Consider the following 21616-nt stretch of genomic DNA (forward strand, 5'->3'; position numbering starts at 1 on the left):
ATCAAATTAGAAAAATGCCATAAACTAATAACTACTATGAAGGCATAGCTGCAGGGCAGGCCCAGGCCCGGAATCACTGGGTAGCCATTTTGAATAAATAACATAAACTAAAATGTATACAGGATATCATCTCTACAACACAGAAAAGGTGACTAAATTCGAAGGACATCATAATAATCTCCCTAATTTTAAAGAGATATGTGACTTTGAATGTGTAATTTAGCAACAGTTCGTAATTATAAGTCGAAGAGGCAGGCGTCCGCCATTATGCCCTTGACAAGGCCGCTGAAAGTCAACGCGTGACTAGAGACGCCATCTTGTCACCAGCAAAAAACGGTCAGAGTGACGTCAAAAACGTCACGGGTATAAGAGCCAAGTCCCTCCCCGCGGAGCTCATTCCTGGATTTGTTCAGAGGTGAGTAGCGTCAGAAAGTCATCAAGGCTGTTTTTCATCAAAATATCGCGTATTTAGTATAAAAAGTAGCGTTTCTTCGACCACAAAACCTTCAAATACCCAGATAACGGACAAAGACCGAGGACAAGAGTGAGATAACGTAAACTTAATGTGCTTTCTTTTGTGTTGTGCTCTTTTCGCAGGTCAGACATTGTCTTGCTGAAGACAGACTGAGGGCGTCGAGGACTTTGAACAACCTTTTACTCAAATTCAATATTTTTTCTTCACGTAACGGACATTTGATTACTATTTTTGCAACTCCAGTTTGTTCCTGAAGGAAAAGCTAGCGTTTAGCTGCCACAACTACCCCGCCCATAAAGCAGTTTTTCATTATCTATAAAACCATGAAGGTTAACGATATAAAACTGATGAAATAAGAGCTATATAAGTGGCTGTAAAGCACACTATAATAGTCCAGAGACGCTGAAGGATCTATAAATACAAATAGTAAGTTGATTTTGAAGCTAAATTTAACCCGACATTAATCAAATGAACTAGCCGTAGGCTTGGAGGAGGTGAGCTAGCTAGGCTAATCAGGCTACTGTTTATTTGGCAACATTAAAAATGATATAAAATACATTTGTAGATCAAGTTAGATTAATGAGCTCACACAGGAAAGTGGACGGAGATCCAATAACGCTCCGTTTCTTTGTGTGTGAGACGGGATTTGACGAGAGTTAAGGCACCCGATATATAAGTGGTAAACGTTAAATTTGTAAAGTAAACAATAAGCAATCTATTCATAAAGATTGCCCTTTAGCCTTAGGAAATGTCTGTTTGCTTATGAAGTTGGATTTTCTGTCTGCCAGGTATGTGATCATGCTCAATTATGGGCTGGGCTCCTTGGAACGAACGAACACAACCCACGGCAATCTATACATAAAGATTGCTCCATTTTAGTCTGCCGATTTGTGGATCTTGTTTGTTTTGTCTCTAAACGATGAAGCACCACTGTGTGTCTATTTCCGATGATGTCGATAATGATAGACGCAGGGTAAAATCTGTGTGTTTCAAGCCAACATGAGATGATGAACTCGGCAATCTGCGGATAAAGATTGCAGGATGATGGTGGCTCGAGGGAAGGAACGAAGCGGTTCTTTCCAAGTTACAATCAGTCGGGACCAATGACAACAGATAACCATGGATCAGTTGCTTTGCATCTTTGGGTCCGTTGAGAGCAACAGTCAGCACAGCAGGGGCAACAGTGTGTCTCTTTTTGTCCGGTCTCGGAAAGGACAGTTTGGAGTAGAGATAGTTTAAAGAAAGCACCGTCTGTCCGGGTGACAGCCGTGTGCGTTTGTTCCCCGTCGAGGAGGGGGAAGTGAACCAGGATTTGGTTTTCTGTAGAAGCCAGCGTAGCCGGTTTTTACCTTTCGTGTGATGAGAGCAGTTGGTTCTTTTGTACTGAGGCTGAGAGGAAGGTTGGGGATTGAACTGGTTAACTGACTCACGAGGGCGGGGCTTTTAGATGTTTTTTCCAGATCACGAGCGCCCCCTTCCCCCCGCCCCCTCCCTTGTGACAGAGATGAATTGTTCGCAGCGGGGCGACTAGCAGCCGTTCAATGACAGATGTCACAACTTGACCGCAGGCCTTTTATTATTATATTTAACTGAGTATAGCCGCAAGAGTACATTTGGTTACATTTGTTTGCTCACTGAGTTACAAATGGATAGATTAACACCGAAGATTTTACTATGTAGGCTCAGTCAACTGCCCCTTATATCGATGGTTCTCAAACTTTAACATTTCAAAGTTTCCCCTTAATTCTGAGAGTATAACGGACCATTTGCATACTGTCAAGAGTTAGACTTGTAAGGGTCCATTTAGACCTCCCTAAAGGGACCCCGAGAGTCCCTGGAATCCACTTTGAGAACCACTGCCTTATATAACAGAATGTCACTTGATCCACTTTGTGTGTCATTTCTCCCCAGTGACAGGCTAATGACTTTGCCTTGGTGTCTGTAATTGTGACAGACACATTATTGGATTACAGGCACATCTTATTTAGTAGACTTTTGCAAATAAATGTGTTGAACAGAGTAGCCTAACATTGAAGGGGGATTAAGGTGTATTGTTATTATCCACAATTATATATATAATTTATATATGCAATAACACCAATTTGTTTCACTGTAGGCACAAAACATCTAATTGTTTTTCTTCCAATGAACTAGGGGCCCAGACGATGCTAAGTGTTGGCTGTATGTATATTATGTATAACAATTGTGACATTTACAGGAATTGAGTTATTTGCAGTGTTGAGGAGGTCTGAGGCAATATAAAACTTCTACTACTACTACAGTTATGCGGGTAAGACCAAACTGATTCCTCACAGTATAACACTAGGAATTTACATTAGCCTACATTAATAATCCAAATATTAAATGCATACACATTCATATTAAACCTAGTTGAAATCTTGAATTATGTAGTCTGTAATCTGCACTGAAAAAGGATGCATGCATGCCATGCAATTAAAACCCCAAACGTATTGTATCAAGCGGAAAGCAGAGATGAAACATAAAACAACACAAAGATCAGTAGATTTAGACAGTCCTAAACAAACTAAAGAAGTAAAAGGGTGGTCTGTGCACTGTTATTTTTGGGATCCCTTTGGACCTTCTTTGGACGGTGTGGGCTGACCTGAGGTAGACTTCTACTGATAAGACAAACCATCCACTGTGATGATCAGTTAAGATGTGCATTACATTAAGAGATAGAATCTTTTGTCATAAAAATATACTGTCCATTTTCATTTTATTTTTGCATAATAACAACCATTAATGTGTACTGTACTCCATTGCTTTGTTGTGTTGCGTAATATAGAGAGGGCTCATCATGGCTGTCAGTTTGTGTGTTGACAGAAACTAACCTGCAGGGGGCAGTAAATATCAAATTGTTCCCTGTGGTTGAGAACTGACAATTGCCATGGATGTCCTGAACAGACTGTACCCAAGCAAGGAATATATTGCAGTCTAATAATCACTGGAAATTACTATATTCATATTTTGATTTGAATATATTTGTTATGCATTTCATATGTCTGCAATGTGTATATATATATATATATTTTTTTTTAAAAGATTTATTAAAGTAAATACAGTTATATAATCATCACAATATACAATTACAATCATATTAGCATTTGTAATTTGTTTGTTTAACTTACTTCCATTAAGTATTTAAATATAATTGTAATTTTAAGGGGGAATATTTTTGTGATGTCTTCCTCGGTTTTCTGTTAAAAAAGAAAAGAAAGAAGAAACTTCCTCATTCCAGCTCTTAGAAATGTATTACTGTGAAATTCTGTTCCTGTTTCTCTTCCTCTAATCTTTTCCTGGCCCCTCATTGCTTCCTTTTAATTTAATATATTTATTAATGGTAAAAGACCAAAATATTTGTTTGTTTGCATTTTGTTATGCACATTGACTTCTAAATAAAATACAGTCCTTTGTTATTAATGAATGTATTACTTTTGCAATGTCCGTATATAAACAGCTGATTGAATATCTTGCTCACTGAATCACTCCTGCGTTGTTGATTAAGCACTGAGCAAGAACAGAATGTTGCCCCCACACACTGAAGTGTCTGTGGCATGGCTCTGTGAGCTCAAGAGAGAGGAGGAATACCAGCAGTGTGTGTGTGGCGGGGGAGGTTTCACTGGCTTGGCCCTCTCAACCACATCCCTGCTGAGGTGATGGCAGTTGGCCCCGCTGAGACAGGGCAAATATTTGAAGTGAGAGACTGCACACGCAGCTCCTGAAACAAGCTTGACGTACCAGTACTGAAGCAACAAAGTGTTGGTGGCTTGCTGGGTTTGCCACAGGCTATGCGCTCTTTGGTTTGGTGTTTTGGTGACACGGTGCACGTCTCTGGTGTTGTAGACACAGAGTCTATTACCGTGTGTTTGATATTGAATTTAGTTGTCTGAGGCGAGTTCTGTGTGACCTCACAAAGTAGTTCTCATTAAAATGGCTCAGAGTGGAATCTAGGTGGTGTTCGTTCCAGGGTTCTCGGTCCTATTTGACAGACAGTCTTTCTGATGCATATGACACAAATTAATGCCTATCTCCAGATGAAAAATGAACTTGTTAGTATGTGCATTTCCAGCCTGTTGATATGATTTTATGCTAAATGTCCAAGGTGTGTTTATTTCAGCAATGACAATGGGCCCAGTGGATCCCAGAGAGATATTGAAGGGAGTGGAGGCACTTCTAGGGAAAGATGGAGAGCTCCGCAGCCTGGAGGGAGTCCCCAAAGTGTTTAGGTAAGGAGCAGACGATTACATTTGGCATGCCGCTCTGTTTAACTGTTCAGCATTCAACAGCTTATGTTTCCCAGAAGCTGACAGGTATAATTATTGTATTATGCTTATATTAATGTGTATACAATTGATCTCTTTATGCAGTTTAATGAAAGCCTCCACCAAGATGGCTAGCAGATGCATGTACCTGAACATCCTACTGCAGACTAAATCTCACGACATTCTCAACAGGTAAGCTTGAGTGTACATTATTATTATTTATTGAGTGCTCTCATGAGAACAGGCAGCAGTGTACAGTTACACAATATAAATCCTGCTCTGATCTGTTTTCATCATTATAGTCCTTCATACACATATAGGCATAACGCACAACAAATGGAGTAGTCTTCACTCATTAAGTGAAATTACTTTGGCTATACTCTTGGCATGCATTTAAGGTTTTGCGGTCCCCACCCATTGAACTTTCATATTCGTTGAACATGCTCAATTTACAAGGAAGCATCTGTGGTCATCTTGACATTGTATGCTGCACAAACAAGTTTAGACGCGTACACATTTACATACAGTGATTACATACACATGGTTGTATAGGATGAACACACAGGACTTTGTTCTGTGAGGTTATAGTTCTCTCTTTTCTTCCATCCAGGTTTATCCGTGTGGGAGGCTACAAACTGCTAAACTCGTGGCTGACCTATGCCAAAACCACAAACAACACGCCTTTACTGCAACTGATCCTGCTCACCTTGCAGAAGCTGCCTCTCAAGGTGGACCACCTCAAGCAGGTACTGCACTCGTACCAGTCTGCATGCCTCAAGCTTGCCATGCTGTCTATGATTGTATGATTTCTTCTCTTGAGGAGTTTTCTAAAGCTTGTCCTTTTTCCAATTTTAGAACAACACAGCCAAGCTGGTGAAGCATTTGAGTAAGAGTGGAGAGACAGACGGTGAGTTTCTGTCACAACCAATGTACAGTATATACTGCATGCACCTTGATGTAGTCCCAACTGTTGACTTGCTGTTTATGTCCAGCAAGCACTAAACATTCTCAGTTCTGCATGCACACGGCAGCAGTTTGTTCCCGTAAAAATCAAAGAAAAACAAGGCAATGCTATGATATAGCTTTTGGACATTCCAGGTGCTCTATGTGGTTTTAATTCTCTAACATTTCCCCTGTATTTCTCCCTCAGAGTTGAGGAAGTTGGCATCTGTGCTGGTAGAGGGCTGGATGGCAATCATCCGCTCTCAGAGCGGCTCCAACATCGCAAACTCCCCTGCAGGTAACAGTGGCTGCAGTTTCAGTCAATCCCCCCCCCCCCCCCCCACACACACACACACACACACACACACACACACACACACACACACACACACACACACACACAGTGTCCCTTTAACAGCAAATATAGCTGCCCAATTGCATCCAGATTTGTAACTCTGTCACTCTTGTGTTTCTCAGATAAGAAAAAGAAGAAAGATGAGAGCAAAGTGCCCATGCGAGATCTGAAGTCTGGTGACGATGACAAGAAGAAGGAGAAGCCCAAAGCTCATGCACCCAGCCATGCAAAGATCCGCTCTATAGGTAGACCTGCCTTAAAGAAAATCCTGACTTGCTTGACTAACTATCTGGCCTTTAAGTCTGTATCTTAAAATGTTGAATGAAAATTTCAAACTGTGGTGTTTTGTGCTCTCTACAGGGTTAGAGATGGATACGCCCACCCCTGCCCCCGCCAAGAAGAACCCCACTCCTCCACAGCTTGGCGACAAGTACAACATCAAGCCTGCTGTACTTAAGAGGCCCAGGTATATTGTTCTCTCAAAAGTTTCTAAACGCCCTCCAGCACCACACAATTTGAATTATAATGGTCCTTTTTTTTGTCCATTCTTACACACTTTTACACTTGAAAATATACATTTTATGAAGATTCAGAACTTTGCAGTGTGTCGGCTGTGGGCATTGGGAGTTAATAGCTTCTTTGCTTGTGTGCTGGCCTCAGGTGGTCGAGAATGGTACTGATGCTTGTCTTGTGTGTTCTTTGGTCAACAGCTCCAATCCTCCAGATGCTCCGCCGGTTGAGAAAAAATACAAACCTCTAAACATGCCATCCAACTCTGCCAAAGAAATTAAAGTGAAGATCATTCCAGCTCAACGTAAGTGAATTAATAATCAATAACAATGAGATTACGGTGTGTATTGTGATTAATAGAAACGGGTGATATTATCCTTTCATCATGACTAACCTGTCCCCTCTCCTCTGTCTTCGATGCAGCGATGGAGTGTACTGACTTCTTAAATGCTCTCAACTCTGCACCGGTGCCTGGTATCAAAATCAAAAAGAAGAAAAATGCTACTAGTCCCACCAGCACAAAGGCTGTTTCCCCCACAACTAACAAGGTAATCAGTCAATCAGAATAAAACGGATGATTAAAAAGGAAACACAGGGAATTATAGATACGTTATTTTAAGAGAGAACAGAAAGAAAGAAGCTACGTTCAAGCTCAATGAACTGTTATTTGTTTTGTTTCCCGCTGTGCTCACTTTGGCTTAGTGTCTAGACATCTATGGGGGTATCTAACCAACAGATGGTCTCTTTTGCTTCCCTATCTCTTTTCCCCAGGCCAGTCCATTTGACAGCAAGCCAATTAGCTACCCATCACCAACATCATCATCGTCTGCCAAGCCTTCATCTCCAGAGGCCGCTGCTGCTTCCACCACCCCGCCTCATGAGACCCAGGAACTGGAACAACCTGGGACACCTGTTCCTATGGAGGAGACTGAGGCTGCCGACAGCGGTATGAATGCACCGACAGACGTTCTACATCATATAACACATGAGTGGACTCTACAACTTATTAATCAAGGCTTTATTCAACCCTTTTCCTTCTTCTTATCTAGGTGAGAAGCCCAATGCACTGGCAGAACCACGTGGCGAGGACGAAAGCTTGACCAAGAAAGGCAAAAAGAAGAAGAGTGTACGCTGGGCAGAGGAAGAACAGCTTAAAGAGTACTTCTACTTTGACTTAGATGAAACGGAAAGAGGTGAGGGGTTCTACTGTTACACTGTTGCTGTGTTTTTAGTTAACTTCTATTTTATCAGGAAGTAAAATGTATTTGGCAAGAGAAACATGGCCAAATTTACATTTTAGACCATTTACATTTCTGTCTAATAAAGTATTCAATCAGTCAAAAGAACACAAATAACTACTGTACATGACATGAAACAGAAAAACAAGGCAAAATTATCCAGTAAAAAAAAAAACCTTATGACAACTATAGTTAAGACCGCTAGAGATGTTTCCGTTTTGTTCCTTTTAATCATGTCTGTCTTTCTTTGTCTCAACAGTTAATGTCAACAAGGTCAAGGACTTTGGCGAGGCCGCCAAGCGTGAACTGATGATGGACAGGCAGACGTTTGAGATGGCCCGGCGGCTGTCTCACGACACCATGGAGGAGAGGGTCCCCTTTACGCCCCCTCGGCCCCTAACGCTCACTGGTAGCCTGGTCATCAATGGGGCCAACAGCACGGAGAAGCTCACGCAGAGGGACCGGGAGATGGGCATTCTCCAGGAGATCTTCCTCAGCAAAGACAGGTAGATCAATGACAACTATGTCATTTAATTTATTTGCTTATTAATTTTAACTTGGATGTTTCAAATTTGTTGAAGTTTGAGAACTCAACTGTTATATGTATGTATGTGTGTGTGTTCCAGTGTACCTGACAGCCCACATGAACCTGACCCAGAGCCTTATGAACCTATGCCACCCCGGCTCATTCCCCTGGATGAGGTAACATACTTACCTTAACTCACACTCTTGCCTAGGCTCACCATGTTGTCCCGCACCGAAGATGGCAGATCTACAAGCTCACAATGTGTCCGACACGTTGTGAGCTTTTGTAGATCTGCTATTTTCGGCATGGGACAACATCATACGCCTACGTATAAATCAGGCTTCTCTCTTTTCTCATTCTCTCTTCTCATGCTCTCTCTCTTCTTATTCTCTTTTTCTTTTCACATTCACCATCTCTCATCGTCAATTTCTCTGCACCCTCTCTTATTCCTCTCCATCTGTCTCTCTTCCTCACACCCGCTCACTCTCTCACATTCTTTTATTTTACCTCTTACTACTGTCTTTTAGCCTAGCATGCTAACTCCTCTATGTTCATAACAGGACTCCAGCATGGCGGACGAGAGCTACATGGAGCCGATGGACACCACAACGCAGCAGAGCGCCAACATGGCTCAGAACGAGGGATCCAAGCTACCCCCTGTCCTGGCCAACCTCATGGGCAATCTGGGCAGCAGTGGACTCCTAGGCAGCAGCGGCCTCCTAGGCAATCTGGGCAGCAGCCCTCAAGCCACGGGCACAGCTGGCAACCCTGTAGCGCCCACTGTGAATGTACAGGAACTGCTCTCCTCTATCATGGTAAAAACAAAAGAATGCATCTCTATTTATGTTGCATATTTTGTTTCTATGGCGTTATTTTAGTTGGTTTAGATCAGTGGTTTCCAACCCGGGTCCACCACAGGACCACTGGTCCTGCTGCTGGTTTTTCACCCTACCAGGAGTCAGGACGTTAACTATATACACCTGGTGTCTTTGTAATTGTAGCTGTCTAATCAGACTGCGGACTGTTAGACCTGGTAGGATGGGAAACCAGCAGTACCAGTTGTCCTAAGGTTGGACCTGGGTCGTGAACCACTGGTTTAGGTGTACCCGTGTGAATTGAATAATTAGTAATAAATACATGATGATGTACTGTATTTAGTAACTCTTTGTGCGTCTGTCCCTTTAAGGGTGCTCAGGGCAACCAGTCTACGGAGGACCTCATCAAACAGCCTGACTTCTCTGATAAGATCAAACAGCTACTGGGCTCCCTGCAACAGACCCAGAATCAGAATGGACCACCACCAGGTAAAACGCTGCAGCAAGATCATCTTCATCTCATCAATGTTTCTCGTCTCAGGTCCTCTAACCACTTGAACCCCAGCATCCCTATTCTGGGGGGAACATTCACCCAAAATAGTTCAGCACCACAGTGCCCCCTACTGACTGGTTCATGTGTCATTCACCCAGTGGAACTGGCAGTCAAATATTGTGAAACGGTGGTTCTCAAAGTGAGGTCCAAGGACCCTCAGGGTTCCTTGACGGAGTTCTAAAAGGACCCTTACAGGCCTGTAACTCTTACGGGTCCATTTGGTTACGTTTTGTTCACTCTGTTGTTAAATATAAACATTTTGAGAACCACTGTTGATTTACAAAATAATATGCCGTGCCAGATATTATAGATGTTTCCACTCCTCTGTGGACAATGAAGAAGTTTATTTACATTTCTTTATTCTTTCTTTCTCAGTGGTCCCAGGTGGTCTGTTGGGTCACGGTCCACAGATGAACAGCATGAACAACATGAACATGAACATGCAGATGCCCATGAACGGCTACCCCCCCAACAACAACCCCCCCGGAGGAGGACCACCGCCCCGCTTCAACCACCCCCCGCCCCTGCACAACCACGGGCCCCCCTTCAACGGCGGCGGCCCTCGCATGATGGGCCCCCCGCCGGGCCAGGGCCGCGGCGGAGACAACGGAAACTACTGGGGAGACGACTCCATGAGGGGAGGTGGGGGGCCGCACCGCGGAGGAGGAGGTCACTTTCACCGCGGCGGAGGACGGGGGCGAGGAGGAGGAGAAGGCTTCAGGGGACGAGGACGGGGCGGACCCAGAGGAGGACACAACATGAACGGTACGTTAACTCTGAGATCTTTAGTCTTTTGATTTGTCGTAGACATAAACGGGTTTAAAAGCTGCAATCCGTAACTTTTATGTTGGATTTCATTATTATGCCAGGCCTCAAGAGGGAATGCCTGCTCGCTCGGCCAGGAAAGATATTGCACTTACAGTACGAGCTTCAGGCAGACTTGCTTGTCAATGAGTAGGCGTTATACCCGGCACCAGGGTCTAAATTTGTCAATGGAAGAGTAGGGAGATATATTGTATTAACACTTACCGTACTGATTGGTTAAAATACAATTTCATTCATAAAATAAGTTCTGGATTGCAGCTTCAAAATATTATTATTAGTTTTATTATCTGTTGTTGTCTTTACATGTTTTTGTATTTCTACATTTTGTCTGGACCCCCAGTTTGTTCACTAGGTGGGGCTGCTTAGCTAACAGGGTTTTGGCCCTTTCTGCATGTCGTTAAAGTTTGAAATATTCATGTTATTGTTTTGTTGTATTTTGTGCAAATAAAAAGAAATGAATAAAAGACGGTTCTTTCATGTTTTAAGTCATAATTTCCTGACTCACTCACTCAGTCACTCCAATACGCCAATATTATTGCTGTATTATGTCTGCATCAGATCAGACGCTATCAGGGCAGGGCTGAATGCAGATGGCATATGTGAAAACAGGAGTTGTCTTTTAACTACATGAACCCTAGCGTCCCTATTCTGGGAATGTCATAAGAGGCAAACATTTGTCATAAATTAGATCTACAAACTCACAACGTTGTGGCGCGTTGTGTTCTTGTAAAATATATTGAGTGTAGAGCGAAATGAGGAAGGAGGCCTAGTATAGAGCCCTAGGGGACCCTGGTCAATTAATTATATGATGCGTAGCCTGCTAGCTAGTTCAGGCAAATACACCCAAGAGGTTTACACGCATGTGCAGCACTATGTGGGCGATGTGCTGTATGTGACGTGTCAAGCAGCTGACAAAATTGGTGGTCTAGTTAAGCTCACCTGATTCATTGTACTTCCTCTTGCTGTCAGTGCTGCCACTGAATGTTGTTTGCGCTAAGGGTTCTGTTTTCCCCTGGGGGTGTTTGTTATAGATGTATACCTCCCTGCTCTTAAATGGTTGTTTTCTAATGTGCTGAGCAGGGAGTAATGTATAGCTGAGCTTGAACACCAAGATCAAATCTAATATCCACATTTGTATTTACATTTTAGGAATGAAATGTTCTCAAGCTATTCATGTTCTCAATCTATTTGTGAGTTATCTAACTGAAATAAAGTGGTTAACTCTGCCCTCTTGTTCCTCAGATATGTCAAAGAGGCCTGTGTGTCGTCACTTCATGATGAAAGGGAACTGTCGATACGAGAGCAACTGTGCTTTCTACCACCCCGGCGTGAACGGCCCCCCACTGCCCCCCAACCACCCCGCCCACAACCAACACAACCAACACTCTCAATACGACTCTCAATACGAACACTAGAGGGAGCAGTTCCACTGATAGACCGGCTCCTCCATACTATAAATGAACCTTGAGCAGAGTCATGTCTTCTTTCTAACGGCAACACTACCTACAATACAATGTATTGGGACTTCTCTGAAGACACGTGGGTACAAAGAACAGGACGAAGGCCTTCTTAACAAATTCTTTCCCGTCACAGCTGCAAGGCAACATGACTACCATATGATTCCCTGAAACAAGCTCTGCTTGCTTTGCTACGTCGATCCTTTAATCATGGACAGAAGATGCATTTAAATGTAGGGCCATGATAACTGGTGATCAATGTGTTCCTATACTTTTTATTGGTGCTGATGTTTTAACTGTCCATTAGAACGTTCCACTCTTGACCATTCATTTTATTTTTCTGCAAGTGGCTGCTCATCTGCCCTATATCCTCCGCACTGTACCTTTTGCCTCGACTAGGGCCCATCGCTTTCCACACCACTAATATAGTCGAAAACTTTAATCAAACATACCATAGGGATATGTCTGAATTAAGACCGTTTACACTGGAATGAAATGAAGCAGTGTGACGTCTCTTCCAGACTGATTCTAGTTTCCTCTGAAATGGAGGCCATTGCACTGGTGTTTCAACTGTGGTTCCTTTTATTTTTCAACTCACGTCAGTAGAAGATGTGGTTTCATTTCATTGTCCAGTCCGCACGCTTGTACTTGTGGCTAAATGGCAACCAGATCAAAGAGGGACGGGACTAAAGTGAATGTTGTATTTTACCAAATAAGCCCGTCTTTGGATGTTGCTTGCAAGTTTCTTTTGCCGTTTTGGTTTGGTTGTAATTTCTTATTTGATGATTGTTCTTGCCCCCCCCCCCCTCTTTCTGTTTCTTCCACATCTTCTCACAGAGGTGTGGGATGTTTTCAGTCATGTCGTTTTCAGTCATGTCATGATCGTACCTGATTGAGTGGTGTTTTAATCAAACCTTCAGAACAATTTGGGAAGCACTTTAGAAAGATGAGGGCCAACTTGAAGCTGCCTCCTACCATGTGTCCTGCCTGCTGCTTTTTTCCTGTGCTACAAATGTAGCTTTGATTTACTATGGCTAGGTCCCCCCCCTAGAGAACAAACAGAATATAGTATTGAAAACTGTTGTTTCAGTAACACTTTACATGTGTGTTCTACTGAACTGATTACAAAAGGCCAAGTGCATTCTTCTTTAAGTGACCGGTACTGAATGTTGAGAGCTTTTTTTACTTCAGTCCATTAATGGCTAGAATAAGCAACGGAGAACTGAACGTTTTGTTTGAAGACTTTATCAAGCCCTGTATTCATTGTAAATGAGAGCCCCCCCCTCTCTGTGCTAGCTTTAGCAGCTTGTATACGATTACCAACTACTTGAAGCAGGCGCCTCTGCATTATGACAATCCTGACAGTCATATTGCTATGACGTCCTGTGAAGTGCTTCTTTGTCATGCTTTAATTTATACGAAAATAGCAGATCTACCAGCTCACAAGGTTGTGACCTGGTAGATAGGCTATTTTCGTTGTGCGACACTGTCGTACAACGAAGTATAAATTGGGCTTCAGCCTTCTGTCACCTCGTCCTTGCTCACGTCTATATTCAACTGGTTCTGTGTAGTAATATGTGATAATTCATCAGTGTTAAAAGAAGTCCAGTTCAAAAGGAAGGATCAACTTTATTCTGTGGGTCAGTTATATTTAAACGTTTTCTATGAAAACAATGACCTTTGTGTCTCTTGTGGGACTGTAGTGTGTATTTTTTGTTTTTGACCCCCCCTTCCCCCCACCCCATGAATTTTTGTTTTGATACAAAGTTGATAATATTGATCTCTTTTAAGATGGGGTCACTTTTTTTTCTTTTTTATGTTTTGTTTGTATAAAATGTCTGTATTGATGTGTTTGTGCATTCATACACATTCATATTATCAGTATAAGTATTTTGTACAACAATATTGAATAAATGTCTGAAAAATATTTTCTGTATTGTTGTGGAGTACTTGAAACCTACATTCAGCTTGAAATTAATGACGATTATATATATTTTAAAATGTTAACAGTGTTTAACAAGACAACGCAGAACAAAAGAAACGAGTACAACTCAGGCATGTTATAAGTGGACACTGCTCATAAAGACAGGACTAAGATGATAATATAGAAAATTGCACATAAGTGGTACAAAGAAATTAAGTGCAAGTTAATTTAACAAAATGGTCTAAAGGAGACCCTGGTAGGGAGTGAAAGTGGAACCAATGACGTCTTGTGAAACCTGGTCATTGTTTTAAATTAATATTTAATTAATTTTAATTGTGAATTGATGAGCTATTTAACCCATTTCCTACGTAATGCATCATTGTCCCAGTTCAAGCCGGGTTGTTTGCTCACTCAGCCAATAGTATTACGTCTTTTACAACCTGCATTAGATCCGTGTTATCAGGGCAGGGCTGATGCAGATGGCATATGGGAAAACAGGTGTGAACAGGAGTGGTCTTTAACCCTGCCCTCTTGTTCAAATATTGACCCGGTTCTGTGACAATATAGAGTGAAAGGTAGTGAGAGAAGTTGATGCATGGGTTAAGGACACCTCAGCACTACCCTGCTCCAACATCCGTGTTACAGCTCATTCAGTTAACGTTCTGTTACTATGCAAGTAAAACCATGAGTAAACTTTTTCATTTTTACATTCAGTTATACTGAGTGTCTGGTCTCTTACAAAAGAGGTTCTTAATTTCAATTAGTAGTTGTTTTTTTTGGGGGGGGCTTTTCAGAGTCACAAAAATAGTACAAAATAGGAATTATATCAGAAAAGTATTTCAAATACAGATAAGACACAAAATAAATGCAGTGCAAACATGTAAAACTAAACTAAAATCAGCTTTGTTTTCCTTTTCCCCCCTTTCCATATTGCAAATTAGGGTAGCATATTATGATAATTCAATGTTGAGTACAAATCCTATAATGCAATTAGTAGTTTTTTATTGGTGTTTGCTTACACTTATAATTTGACCTGGGGCTAAGTTGAATGTTAGATAATTTGTGGTCATGACAACCCTGTCAAAAGTTGTCAGGCAAAATGTCCAGGCTACAAAGAATCATGATGACATCACAGTGTCAATAAGGAAGGACCCCTGTCTTCAAGCCTGAGTTCCTGTTGGGTAAGATTCTGCATCCTAGTTCAGTTACAAACCACCCAACAATAACTTAAGGAGAAAGGGGAGTCCAATGTTGCAAAGTAGAATAGGAGATGAACAGTGTTTTGAACATTTGTTTGTTTGTTTGTTTTAAAGCTCCAAAAGGAGTTAGAACTGCATGTAAATGGACCAATTCATTCTTTCTGAGGCATACTAACTGTCCTGGAGGCCCTGTCAAGATTGAATCAGGAACAAAGCATTCATTGATTCTGAGCGGCTCACATTACCTCTGGTGCAGGAGAGTGGAACATTGCTGAGCAAAATCAAGATAGAACTCAGGTTGGGTTTTAGGTGAGACAGTGGTATGCTTCAAACCCAATGTTAGGATGTGGCCTTTTTAAAGTCATTTTTAAGCTATTTGCCCTATGATTACCATATAGGTTCAAATTAAATTAACCACTTTAAACTTGGTGTCCCTATTTTGGACATGTCATGATATTTATTAAAAATAAAGTAAAATAAATACAGAAAATGGCATCTAATAAGCTCACAATGCATCACGATGCAACTTGTTGTCAGCTTGTAGATAGTCTATTGTCACTATTCGTCACACAACAAAGTATATCGGGCTTTATTCATGCCTTTGTGTTTCATTATAATCAGATATAGCAGTGAACTCAACAGAAGTAAAGCAGTCGAGTCAATACACCGAACCCACATTCATTCCATGCAGCAGTGTTAATCACATAATCAGTAAGCAAACTGAATTAATACAGATCAAACAAAGAGCAATATAATTCTCATACTCTAGTCATGGAGAGAACCCAACCTCACTTTCATTATAGCGCTTCAACATCTTATTCAAGTAACTTTCTGGAAATAGGCCTTTCAAGATCCACTAATTATAGCCCAAATTTTTCAATTTTGAAAGCAATATTTCAATTGTTTTAATATATATACAGTCAAACAAATTGATCCTGACCATCAGAATCACAGACAGTTTATTCACTTCAAGTAAATATAAATGTATAAGAATTTCACTTAACAGTAGTCCAGGTAACAACACACATGGTCATGGTCACATTAATGTAGACAAAACAAAATGTCGAAAGACAAGATCCAAGGCGAGGCAAGGTTTTTAGCACAGTTTAACACTCAACTCAAAGTGCTTTACTTAAAACATTAAGTGCATTAAAACAAAGTGCAAAAGAAACACAGTATGAAGGGAGATTTAAAAACAAAAAACAATTAAAATAGACATTAAAGAGTTACTGTAAAGGTAGGGTAAGTGATATCCTTTGGTTAAAACAAAAAGTGTTTTGTTAAAAGGTTAAAGCACTATATTCTGATAGTATTGCTATAGAGTGTATAGTTCAATCACAGGCTTGCTCCAGCTCTTTAATAAACAGAAAATACAATTTCAGGTAGGTGACAACATTTCAGCCAACCAGGAGAGAGTACCCATTTGTCAACTTCATTTTTATAGTGTTCCAGTTTCAATTTTGTTTGCTAATTTCTTTGTGTCATCACTTCCAATTTCAGTTGTTTAATCTGTATTCTGACCGAGTCTCTATCCTGATTGGATAACATTGGTTTATCCGACCTGAAATGCATTTTATGTTTAATAAAGAGCTGGACAGACAGGGAGACCCCTGTTACCAGGACAGGAATTTCAGGGAGGCCACGATGGCCATGACCATCGTAAATTTAAAATCATCCTTAACCCTTAAATTCAATTCATTCTTTCAATGGACTAAATGTATTTTTTATTTGATGGCCTTCCTGCCCCTGTTGCCTGTTACTGAACAAACACTATCAATGAGTACTATCAGAATATAGAGCTTTTTAACACGTATTTTGTTTCACATATATTTATTGTGAATCACAGGATAAAATACATACAGTCATAATCCAAACAATTATGAGGTGCTGCTCTATTTCCTTTTCCCCAAAATACACACAAAATAATCAGATACAATGAAATATTAACTTATTTTATCCAAGTAAATCAATTACCCTACCTTTAACAAAAACAGAAACATGCTAAAATAAGACAAAAGACATAATAAGTTTACCAGCGGCCAACAGAACTTTGATTTAAAATAAGTGAGTGTTGTAGCAGACCTGCAGTGACTCCCCCCCACCAATCCCCATTGAATCGATCTGTTTGTAGAAATGTCGGATTTGGCGTGAGCCAATCACAGAAAGACCGATCATCCAACTGTAACGATGACGATTGTCCCTGGCTGTCTGCCAATTTACTATCACAATCACTGTATTACGCCTTCTTAACATAACCCCCCAAGTTTACAAAAAATATGAATAAACCTTTATTTTGCTCTACCCTCTAACTTTCTACATCCATAATACATCAACTAATAAAAAGAAACAGGTGCATTCATTCTGTGTCTACAATGAAGCAAAGGAAGGGATGTAATAGTTTCCTCAGGCATTCCAGCAAAGAGGAGAGAGGGGGGAGAGGGGGGGTGTCAGGTAAGCAGGTATATAAATGAGAAGCAGGTGAGAGTGAAGTGACACAGCAGGTCCCGGAGCTGCAGTCGAACACAAACACAAAGGTTCCAGTCAGCGCAGGTAAGACAATCTGGCCATTTAATCCTAAAAAGGCTGCATTATTCTCCACTTCTCTCTCTTCCCTGTCTGATAGGATTTTCCTTGTTTTGTATGTGTGTGTGAGGGGGGAAAAGATCATTGTGATTAAATGTAACTTGTTTTAATGATTTTTTACCACTTGAACCCCAGCATGCCTATACTGTGGGGGGGGGGACATTCGCCCCAAAATGGCAGTACAAGTGAGCTTGTAGATTAGCTATTTCTGGCAAAGACATTTGTTGGACACGGAAAAAAGTGGTCCAAGTACAGTGCAAACTCGGGTCTAGTTTGCTAAGTCTAGAGTTATTTGAATGATTATTGTTTACTGTGATATAGGCTACGTACTGTAGGTCTGTCACGGGTACAGTTGTGTGACTTGCTCTTCTAACAATTTCAATGTAAAATTTCCAGGAAGTTTGTCACCATGATCAAAGCACTACTGTCTGTTCTCCTGGTCCTGGCGGCTGTGACCTCGTCCTCTCTGGGAAAGCCGGGGAAATACATCCCGAAGGGCGGCAAGAGGCTGCCACAGACTCTCTCCAGAGGTGGGTGACAAAATAACAGCAACATTGTAGACTGGATGGTCTCATCATGGCACTGCAATTCAGAACCAACTTGGAACTGAGGAGATCACTAATATTTGCTGTCCACCTCTGCAGGCTGGGGTGACCAGCTGATCTGGGCTCAGACCTACGAGGAGGCTCTGTACTGGGCCCGGTCCAAGTAAGTGAAATAGCCTTTTGTCTGTCAAACGATAAATCCATGAAATGGTACTGAAGTATACAATGTAGTACAATACATGAGTTACAAACACTTAAAGGAGTAGTTCACGCAAAAGTAGTTCATCATAAGCTAATAATTTGATGACTGGCGGTCTCTCCGGTAGGAGACTCAAAGAGTCTACTTTGGGTCTCCTGCCGGATACATAAGCATCTTTCCGCCCGTAATCAAATTATTGGCTTAGGAATGCGACAAGAACAAAACAATCTCCATGAAATCAATGCTTCATGTGGTGTGTAATTGATAGAAAATAAGTAATTTCTTGGGTGAACTACTCCTTTAAGGATTACAGACCCTTAGGGTCTGTTTGCTTCCATTTGCACACTCTCAGAGTTAAATTAACACAGACGGTTTTACTGTGCATTGCTTAATACACGTGCATGTTACCCCCAGGTCATCCAGTTGGCGGTTCTTTAAATTCAGTGCACTGTGTAATTACCATTGTGTTCATTTATTTATTTGTATTATTTGCTTACTTTAGGAACAAGCCCCTGATGGTAATCTTCCACCTTGAGGACTGCCCACACAGTGCTGGTGAGCCATGCTGACCTCCAAGTATTAATAATAATAATAATAATATTAATAATAATAATAAACCACCCATGGTGGAAAGTAACTAAGTACATTTACTCAAGTACTGTAAAAGTTTGAGGTACTTTACTATATCACTTTACTTGAGTATTTCAAAAACATTTTCTTAACGTTTTTACTCCACTACAATTATTTGACAGCTTAATTACTTATTACGTTGCAGATTTTGATTGTTAATACAAAACATACATTGACTGATACATTATGATGCATTATCATATAGGTTAAAGTAATTAAACTCAGCCCCACCTTTACCAGCTGAAACATTAAAGTGAATACTTTTGTACTTAAAGTAAAACTTTGAATATAGACAGGACGTTTACTTGTAACAGAGTAGTTCTACCTTTTTGAAATTGGTACATTTACTTAAGTAAAAGTACTTCTTCAATCACTCGATCATTGTGGATTTCATCTTGTAACAAGCCTGATGAATGTAGTGCTAATCTACAGTACGAGTGCAAAAAACCTGTTTGAATAACCGTGTTCATGTTTAAATAGTAAACATTTGGGTGCACCGTTTAGTTTAGCAAACAATCTACATCCTGGTGATGTAGGCGAGCCCAGATAATGCTGCATACCTTCATCTGAATGGAAATTACACAACTGTATTGTATGTATAATACCTAGTTTTTCTCCTTACACAGCGATGAAAAAGGTTGTCTCTGATGACGTCGACATGCAGAGATTGCTTGATGAAGACTTCATCGTGCTCAATCTCGTGGTATGTTACATGACTTATTGATGAATGCATTGTTTTACTATGGAATGACGTGACTGTAATTCCAGTGGCCTAGGAGCAGGACACTTAGTTACTGAATATCGTTGCTGTCAGGTGGAAACCTCATACTGAATGTCCAAAACTGTTACTTTTCAGGATTCAAACTTTAAAAATTGCTTAAATAGCAGATCTGCAAGCTCAACACAGTTAAAATATGGAGATAAGAGGTTTCTGCCGAACAGCAACAATATTTTGGCACTGAATACTAAAGGAGAATACTATGTCATCACCACTAAATCTCTAATGCCATGTAATGTAGTGCAGATCATCCCCACAGGAGATGGTGTGGTTAAGATAGATCAAATCAGACAATTCTTTTTACAAGATGCTTTCAGAACAGATAATCTGACTATAATTTAAAACTCAACTGGATACTGTTACTGGCATCATAGATCAGTGGTTCTTAAACGTTTTAATGTCAAGAACACCCAAATTGATATGTTTGGCTGCAAACCACCATATGAAAGGAGTTTCTGCTAGGGATCTCCATACGAGAAGATTTGTCAACAGTTGTCAACATCTTTCAAAAATAGTAGATCTATAACTACTACTTCAAATAAAATAGTTCCTCATTTTGCTGGGGACCCCCTGGAACCCCATCAAGGACCCCTGGGGGTCGCCAGACCCCACTTTTCCACTGCTAGAGAACCTGAAACATTCATGAAACTTACGTTGATTTAATTGTTTGTTTCTGAATTATTTCTAATATTCCCCCCCCCTCACTCACAGTATGAAACCACAGACAAACATCTCTCTCCTGATGGACAGTATGTTCCCAGAATCCTGTTTGTTGGTAAGTGACCAGCAAAAACATTCATATAATTCATAATAATTGCCAATAAGGATTACAGCTTCAGCTTCATGAATCTCTCTTGACCACTTTTAACCTGGAGTCCCCATTTTCTCAAAAACTTAAAATCTTGTATTTTATTTTAACAAATGTCAAGACATTTCAACAATTTTAAGACATTTCATTATCATCCCTCATCCGGTCTTAATCTCTACCCAGATCCCACCATGACAGTGAGAGCTGACATCACAGGTCGCTATTCCAATCGCATGTATGCCTATGAGCCAAGCGACATCAAAATCTGTAAGTACTAAGAGTAAGACTTAAATATCACGTATCACATTCATTGTGCATCTTGGTAGTAGTGGATTGAGTATTATATATTTTCCTTTGTTTTCTACCTTCAGTGCATGAAAACATGGTGAAAGCTAAGAAGCTTTTGAAGAGTGAGTTGTAAGCACTGCGAGGGGACCTAATGACAGAGAGACCATTGTCATGGTCACTACAGTTTACACATGTGAAACCAAGCACTGGAAAGTTCCTGTCTTTAAGTACACATGACGCTATCTTCTTTCAATTCAATATCTGCTTATTGTCTGAGTGTATTGCTGTACAGCCACAATGTCTTTTTTTAAACATAAATTAAACTGTTCATACAAGATGATGGACTTTTGTTTTTGGTTGAACATTTATTTCCACAATGAAAATAAACTCAAAACAGTGCAGAAGACAAAAGGCACCAACAATGCATCACACTATACTATGTCATAAAAAGTGCACAATACCATGTCATAAAAAAGGCTTCATGTTATACTGTCATCAAAAATGCTTCACATTTTACTGTCATCAAAAATGCTTCAGCTTCAACTTCAGTTCAAGTTTATTGTCACATCACAAGCTTACACCAGGTATAAAAGAGTCGGTGACATTCTTTTGTTGCATTTTAAATAAATAATGAGAGTGAATTAAGAGGAAGAATATCAAATGGTGTGTTGTGACAGTGTTTT

The 21616-nt window shown here is 40.6% G+C and overlaps 2 protein-coding genes across 2 annotated transcripts; both read left to right on the forward strand.

Moving 5' to 3' along the window:
- The first annotated feature begins 209 nt into the window (after positions 1 to 209).
- On the forward strand, positions 210 to 12300 carry ppp1r10 (protein phosphatase 1, regulatory subunit 10). Its single transcript, XM_084079597.1, has 18 exons — positions 210 to 901; positions 4614 to 4722; positions 4864 to 4950; positions 5369 to 5504; positions 5614 to 5665; positions 5909 to 5998; positions 6178 to 6300; positions 6416 to 6521; positions 6766 to 6869; positions 6989 to 7113; positions 7337 to 7511; positions 7615 to 7758; positions 8063 to 8309; positions 8430 to 8505; positions 8890 to 9144; positions 9516 to 9633; positions 10073 to 10462; positions 11765 to 12300. The coding sequence occupies exons 2-18, from the start codon at positions 4616 to 4618 to the stop codon at positions 11935 to 11937; spliced, it is 2508 nt and encodes an 835-aa protein (XP_083935723.1). The 5' UTR covers positions 210 to 901; positions 4614 to 4615; the 3' UTR covers positions 11938 to 12300.
- A 5217-nt stretch (positions 12301 to 17517) lies between these two features.
- agr2 (anterior gradient 2) lies at positions 17518 to 21270 on the forward strand. Its single transcript, XM_084081284.1, has 8 exons — positions 17518 to 17652; positions 18082 to 18215; positions 18330 to 18393; positions 18932 to 18984; positions 19686 to 19762; positions 20549 to 20612; positions 20829 to 20912; positions 21017 to 21270. Exons 2-8 carry the CDS (start codon positions 18095 to 18097, stop codon positions 21064 to 21066), a joined length of 513 nt encoding a protein of 170 aa, XP_083937410.1. The 5' UTR covers positions 17518 to 17652; positions 18082 to 18094; the 3' UTR covers positions 21067 to 21270.
- Positions 21271 to 21616: the final 346 nt, after the last annotated feature.

This window comes from Gymnoscopelus microlampas (assembly GCF_963454915.1).
Source record: "Gymnoscopelus microlampas genome assembly, chromosome: 15".
Lineage (NCBI taxonomy): Eukaryota > Metazoa > Chordata > Actinopteri > Myctophiformes > Myctophidae > Gymnoscopelus > Gymnoscopelus microlampas.

What these genes read in the sequence shown, in the direction of transcription:
- ppp1r10 (XM_084079597.1), top strand. Translation starts at nt 4,616, where the DNA reads ATGACAATGGGCCCAGTGGATCCCAGAGAGATATTGAAGGGAGTGGAG. An exon ending in TCTCACGACATTCTCAACAG is followed by an intron (nt 4,951 to 5,368) that starts GTAAGCTTGAGT and finishes TCTTCCATCCAG; the next exon opens with GTTTATCCGTGTGGGAGGCT. An exon ending in AGGTGGACCACCTCAAGCAG is followed by an intron (nt 5,505 to 5,613) that starts GTACTGCACTCG and finishes TTCCAATTTTAG; the next exon opens with AACAACACAGCCAAGCTGGT.
- agr2 (XM_084081284.1), top strand. Translation starts at nt 18,095, where the DNA reads ATGATCAAAGCACTACTGTCTGTTCTCCTGGTCCTGGCGGCTGTGACC. An exon ending in GCCACAGACTCTCTCCAGAG is followed by an intron (nt 18,216 to 18,329) that starts GTGGGTGACAAA and finishes CCACCTCTGCAG; the next exon opens with GCTGGGGTGACCAGCTGATC. An exon ending in CTGTACTGGGCCCGGTCCAA is followed by an intron (nt 18,394 to 18,931) that starts GTAAGTGAAATA and finishes TGCTTACTTTAG; the next exon opens with GAACAAGCCCCTGATGGTAA.